At 30.2% G+C, this 7,422-nt stretch overlaps 1 protein-coding gene across 2 annotated transcripts; it reads right to left on the bottom strand.

Moving 5' to 3' along the window:
- LOC107621726 lies at positions 1-6,916 on the bottom strand. 2 transcript variants are annotated; one of them, XM_021114058.1, is made up of 10 exons: positions 6,766-6,916; positions 4,668-4,955; positions 4,469-4,555; positions 4,181-4,396; positions 3,887-4,022; positions 2,784-2,946; positions 2,570-2,695; positions 1,229-1,423; positions 996-1,118; positions 1-505 (listed from the first exon to the last, which is right to left on the bottom strand). In XM_021114058.1, exons 2-10 carry the CDS (start codon positions 4,927-4,929, stop codon positions 392-394), a joined length of 1,422 nt encoding a protein of 473 aa, XP_020969717.1. In that variant the 5' UTR covers positions 4,930-4,955; positions 6,766-6,916; the 3' UTR covers positions 1-391. The 2 variants fall into 2 exon arrangements, with proteins under 2 accessions (XP_020969717.1, XP_016179226.1); XM_016323740.2 differs by lacking the exon at positions 6,766-6,916 and adding an exon at positions 5,233-5,403.

Below are 7,422 nucleotides of genomic sequence, written 5' to 3'. Positions count from 1 at the left end.
TACACTTGAAAATTTTTCATTAATATAAAACAAATAAAAAGAAGCCAAAATCAACATGTCATGTTATTTTGTAGTTAAAGAATGTTGCTGTGAACCATAAAGCAACATTTAACTAGGAAACATCACTCCCATTTAGCAGTACCCTAATATATATCCTCTTAATTTCTTTGACTTTGGTCAAAAGTATGCTTCCAAACAACATAATGTACATCCATGGAAGCAAATTAGTTACTTAAAAAACAATATTCACCTGTTTAGGATGTGTTTGGCTAAGAAGGGAAAATGTGATGTAAAATTTTGTAGATAAACTCTATGTACAACTTCATTTGCGAAATCTTACACCATTGTTTTACCCCTAGCCAAACACAACCTTATTGTCAAGTTTGCTATATCATTCACCATCAAGGGTCATTAGTCTTGGTACTTGAGAAATGTCACCTAAATCAATCTTATTCAATCTAATGCAGCATAGTACATGTTCAGGAAGTTCCTCTTGTTTTTGTGCCTGTTATAGAAAATTTTATCAACATGGTTAGTCTAAGTTGAACACTAACAACATTAGGTTTATTTACTCTAGTTTTACCAAATTTTCAATTAAGTTTTTGTACTTTTTTTTTTTAATTGGGTCTCTACATTGCTTTTAATTTTATAATTAGATCATTTCTAGTGTAAAAAATGTTATAACTGAATATTTTTTCGCAAATTGAAGATATTCATAATTTAAAATCAAATTAAATTTTTGATCGCATATATTTTGGGAGAAATATTTGATTAATTTTAACATTTTTGATATAAAAATGATTTAATTACAAAACTAAAAGTGTAAGATTCCAATTAAAAAGAAAAAAAATATAAAAACTTAATTAAAAATTTGATAAAACTATAAAGACCAACAGAAAAATTAAACCACAAAATTCTGCTAAGTTGAAATATTTCTTCTTGTAAAGATTAAGAAAGATGAATGCTAGATAGCATAGATCAACATATCATCTTACCTGAATGGTTAGCCCTACATCAAGAATTCCATGTTTCAAACGATGGCGAAAAGAATCGAGTCCTTTTCTCGATATGTAGCTGAATCGATGAACGTCCAAATCAATCTCAAAGTAGTTAGGACCCTATTAGAAATAGAATAAACAAGTTAGTAGTGTTTGTTATGAACATAATCATACGAATGACTGATTTTTGTGTATATATAACATGGTCGTAAGTTTTATACGAAATGTACATTGTAAAAGTTGTGTTGAGGGCGCGAGAGGACGGGTTTATCGTTGTAATTATTTAGTAACTTCTTTTCAGCAGCACCTAATTGCATATCTTGAGGATTCACAACTCCTGCCAAGATCTTCAATCTTTCTCTGTAAGAAACATTGGATTCTTTTTTAAATCCTTTCACCTTTTCCATCTCATCTTTGATTACTCTCTGGCAAATTAAGAAAAAATGGATTCAGTAAATATTAATAAACTATATTATAGGAGAGGACATATATATACAGTCATAATATATATCAATCCCCTCAAAAGTTTAAACCGACGGAAATAGACATCATAAATAGTTATATTTCTAACAGAAAAATTATTTATAAGTTAATTCAAGCTCTCAAAGATTCAATGTTGCAATTTGATTCTTGAAAATATGAATGAGTCAAGTTGGTAATTTTGTTAACTTTTTACTGTTATTGATATCGAGACTAGCTAGTGTCTTGTCTTCTATTTCACACACTATGAAGCACGGACACTTCGCTGAGTTGCCGTGTCGGATATATTTTGGACACGATACTCACGGACACTCGTCCGACAAGCGTGTCTGCTGTGTCCAAACCGTGTCTTAATAAAAAATAAAAAAATTTTCACCGACACGGTTGGACACACCTAAATACCATCACGTATCAACGTGTCCAATCTTATTCTTAACATATATTTTTGAAATAAATTTAGATATAATATATATTTATTATTTATTAAAACAAAAAATATTTTAAATACTTGATATAATTAAAATAAGATATTAAAAATAATTAAAAAATTAATTTATATTTTAGTATTCAATAAAATATCAAAATACCATTATGATTTATCTAAAAAATACTTTATATTTTATATATATGAGTGTCCCCGTATCTTATAAGATTTTAAAATTCGCGTGTCAGCGTGTCCAGTGTCGGTGTCAGTGTCTGTGCATCATAGATTTCACATGATACTTAATAGTGATAAGTTAGTAAAAGTTAATCAAAAAACTAATTTGACTCATTATATTATATTTCATGATCAAATGATAACATTGATTTTGTCATCTTTCAAAGACCAATTTAGCTCAAATTAATATGCGTATCAGGCTAAAATTGTGAGTTTACAACTAAAACAAAGAAAGCTGAAAACTAATTTTTCTTTGAAGTTATCATTTTGAACTTCTAAGCAATATAGGACTAAAGTGTATGTTTTTAATTTAACAAAAAAGTTGTGATTTTGTGACAAAATAAGCTTAAACAGATACACTCTTAATAAATGGAGTTACTCATATGAGATGAGGAGAATAATAATTTGAAATACTAAGAGCAAATTGAACTACCTTTACATTTTCCTGAAACTGGGAAGAAATGTTTTGGAGATTCCCAGTAACCTTGAAATACAGTACAAGGCTCATACCTTCTCCATCACTGTCTCCACCAAACATTGCAGCTGGATATGTAGGCAACTGCCACAATGCATATATAGAAGAATTCAATACAAAAATTTTCTGAACATTGAGGGTGAATGAAAAAGCAAAAAGTAAAAAAATTTACCTGGATATTTACTATAAGAAGTGGGGGAAGCTCACTAATGGATTTAAAATTTGGAAGCTCAAGGTATTGAGCAATGTGGTGTATCTTTTTGGGACAAACAAATAGATCAACACCAATTGGATTATAGGGACACTCCTTTGGTGCAGGAACCTTGCTTTTGTCTCTGCAAAACAAAAGTTTGGACTATTATCAATTTAGATATACATACAACAAGAACACAAATATCAAAGGCTTATTCCACTTAATAATAAGGTCGGCTATATAGATCAAACGATTTAAGTCATTTGGGCTGCATTTGTTTACAGAGACAGAACACTGAGACAGGGACACTGAGACACAAAATCGCAATATGTCCAGAGACACTAAAAAAGGACACAACTTATTTTTTATTTTTTCTTTTATTATTCTTGTTAATTTTTCATAATTATATTTTTTATTGTTATATTTTTCATCTCAAAATTTTTGAATGAAAAAAATGAGAATAAATTGAATTTTCATAATTTATTCTAGTTTATCACCAAACATAATACAAGAACACAAAATTTTGTGTATCTGTCCATTAGTGTCTTATTCTATTCTATTATCAGTATCTTGTGCTGTCTTATTCTTAGAAACAAACGCAGCCTTATGCCCAACTTTTTGTCTTGTACAACTCTTTTATTGCAAACCAACAGTATGTCAAAATTAAATATTTTATAGTGTTTCCTTTAGATAGTGTTTGTTTTTAGAGATTGAAATTGAGACCGGAGACTAGGACTTAGTATTGTGTTTGGTAGTTAGAGACTGTAACTAAAATTTCAATCTCGAAACACAATTTAAATCTCTTCAATACCTCAAGAAAGTGGAGACACAGAGAAATTGAAATTTTTGAAGACAGAGACTGAAATTTTAATATTTCTTTTCAAAAATACTCTCATTTAACTTTTTCAAATTTCAAATGTACTCCTCAGTTTCCATATTTATCTTAAACTAAACATAATATTGATACATAACTTAGTCCAATATATTTTACGCCAAACACAATACAAATGCTTAATTTAGTCTCTGTCTCCTAGTCTCAGTCTCTCTTCCAAAATCAGACTAGATAAATAAAAACAACTTACTTGAAATAGTTTTCGCCACGGACTTTGAACCCCGAGGGAGAAATCTCGTTCCAACATGCGGAAGAAGGCTTTTCTCCGGTCTGACATGGTATCATATGTCCTGCAACCGGACGATATACATATCTTTTCGATTGACCTATCAAACAACAATGAGATTAAGAAGCATAATTAGTAGTATGATAAATTTATGTTACATAATTAGTATGAAAAAGGTGGCATTGGTCTTATTCTCTTCCAAACTTTGGAATCTTGAATCTATTTTCATGCATATCAAGTTATGAACACTTAGCTTACATTGTTCACTGCTTTGATCAACATCACATGATCTCCTCTTGAAAGAAAGCTTGAAGAGTGATGACGAGAGCCTCCTCGACGTGTTGCTGAAGCTTATCGACTTCATCAATTTATGGAGTCCTTGTTTTTGTCCAATCTCTTGAGTTTTCACTTCCATAGGATGAACCCGAGGAACAATATAGCCTTGTGTTGCATTTTCGCCATTCGAAAAACTATCTGCAGTTATAAAAAGTTATGATCCAATCCAATCTTCTTAAGACATAAATGAGGCCTGTAATGTTTCATTACCTCCTCCATGGACACTATTGAAATCATCATCAGATTCCGGTTCAAGAATGCTGTAAGTGTCAAAATAAGGTTCCTCTTGGGAGTTTGCTGCAACAAACAGTAGATAGTCGAGAACTGTTAGATAGTTTAACATGCGTTCACATCTTTAAGCCTTAACTATCAGCTTCATATAAAGATAAGGATTTTGACAAGAACATACATTTAGAATCAAATTTGTGCCAATCAAGTTGTCTAAGATGATATGCTGAATTGGAACCGTTCTCGAATTCCATGTGAACAACTTCAGTAACAGAGTAATCTGTTACACATGGCCCTGCATCATTCTTCCTCCCCATGCCACCTTTCTCCACCGGAGTTGAGACCTTTCGACGGCGGTGTCTTATTATTCGCTTTATCGTTCTTCTATGAGACTTTCTGGGCCTTTTAATGCCATGGGAATGCACTGATGCACAACCACCCATGGTATCTATGATGTACTTAACTACACCTGAAAATTTCAGGAAAATATGTCAACAAACAAAAAGAACCATGCTAATAAACCAATGACTTTGAACATCTTCAAGACTAATTACATAAAAAATGTGATAAACTAAAATGCAATTTGCAAGATTTGCATCAAAATTCTACAAAAGCAGTAGTGTTGTTAAGTAACTTAAAATATAAATAGCAGTGATACTTTGAAAGTAAAAATATCTTATCTTAAAAGTGAGAACTTTTTTCTCAGGGAAATCTAAAACCATCTCAGTAATGAAAATTTCTTGTACCTTATAAGGCCACCAATGAAGAACTTAAAAGAAAAGATTGTAGGGCAACACTTGTAGAAGTAAAAGTTATCAAACAGTATTAAACATTTTCACAAGCTAAACAATCTCAGGTTCAGTTTCAAGGAAGCTTCTTCTGAGAAAGAGAGACTTAAAATGAATTGAAAGAAAAAAGAAACAGCATATTTGATAGGAACTTTCAGCTGAATGATGATCCATGTGAAATGCATTTGCAGATATAAGAGCAAATGTAAAGAAAGTCTCCAAAAGAAAAAAAAAAGGCTCATAGAAAGAATGTCATAAAATATGAAAATTATATGAAAAGAATATAAAAGGGGAATGAATCAAATTAAAGCAAAAAGGGTAAGACATTATTTGAAAAAAAGAAAGGAAGAAAAAGCTATAATTGAGGTATAAAAGAAGGTAAAAATTTAGGTGAAGTCGACTTCACGTGAAGTTGATACCTAAGAGCCGTTAGATGAAAATTTAATCAAATCAGTCAAATCATTTAACGGCTCTCACAGGTATCAACTTCACGTGAAGTCGACTACACCTGAGTTTCCACCATAAAAGAAAGGTGTAGAAGACAAATGCATTGTACATCATCATTGACTCTCTAAAAGACAAAATAAATAATACTAACTAGAACAAGCTAAGGCTTGTTTAACCACTCTTAAAAATAAAAAAGTCCTAAAAATAAAAAAGTCCAGTGCACAAGCATCTCGTGTTAAACCTTATAATATATACTTCCTTAAACACTTCAAAACAAATCGATTTTAATATTATTACTTACTTCGTTAGATCACCTATTTTCAGTTATGGACACACGAACGCATGATTCAGAAAAGAACTGCACTTAAAGTGTGTAATATATTCGGCCTAATCCGATAACTATACTAGTGACTGATTCCACGACTTGAACAATGACCCAATTCGAATGATCCTCTTTTCTTAGAAAACAAAAGCAAAAGAACAAAAATTGCTTTGTAATTGTTATTAGAAAGACAATCTAAATGTCATCTCCACCTTAGATTTCTTTAACTTTGTGACTATTTTTTCTATTTTTCTCACATAAAATTCTCATATTTACATGTACCAGCACCATATCATATTCAGTATTCGCATTTCGATCTATTTGTGCAGTATTGAACCTTAAGATTCATAGCCAAAATAATCTGAGTCAAAACCCATACCTTTAGTTTTTTTTTATTAAACCCAGAAACCTTTATTCACGTGCATACATGAAAAGGTGAACGAATAATAATGCTTTGTGCGTATCATATGTTACATGTGTACGTGCATTAAATACTACCCATACATACACTTCTTTAATTTGTGAATAATTTTTAAAAAATAAAATCACAATCAAATTTAATACTTGAATTTATATTTGTGCAATATATATATCCCATCAAGACTTATTAGAGCCATATAAATTAATGAAAACCCAGAAACCTTTATGATTGCATGCAGCACATGCAAACATGAAAGACATAAATTCAAGAGATCAAAAATACAAAGATGCAGACGCATTACCTTTTTGGTTGCTAGAGATAATTTATATGGTGACTCCTTTTTTCTACATTTAATATAAAACTATATATATAAAGAAGAAGAAGAAGAATGAGAGAAAGAAGGTGGAAGCTGGTTTTACAACAACGGCAATGCCGGATCAGGATGCTGCAAAAACCGAATTAATAAATTAAATATTTTTAATATTTTTTAATTATATAAAGTACTAATAATATTTTCTATTCTATAATCATTTTAATTATATTGGTAAAAAATAAAGTTAGATATATCGAAAAAAATATTTTTATATTTTTATTAAGACAAAAATAAATATAAGTCTGAAATATATTTAACACCTAAATAATGGATACACAACTTAACTAAGTTTCTATTATTCCTAGATTTGGATTACTAAAACACTTGATCAATACAAAACAGTTACTACGTACTCTATTGGATTCATTATGAATTTATTAGATGCATTTTTTTTTTCTGGACGCAATAATTATAATGTTAAAAGTATGTTGGTTGATTAAAGTAACAAGTGTGTCTTACAATTAAATTCACAACTTGGTGAAACTTCTATTGCATATTAATGATTCAATCATATAAAAATATTATATGAAGACTGAACAATATAAATAAAAATTAATAATGCTTTTTTTGGTTCGGAGTAAATAA

Source organism: Arachis ipaensis, chromosome B10 (genome assembly GCF_000816755.2).
Source record: "Arachis ipaensis cultivar K30076 chromosome B10, Araip1.1, whole genome shotgun sequence".
NCBI lineage: Eukaryota > Viridiplantae > Streptophyta > Magnoliopsida > Fabales > Fabaceae > Arachis > Arachis ipaensis.
This window is presented reverse-complemented; position numbering and strand designations above follow the sequence as displayed.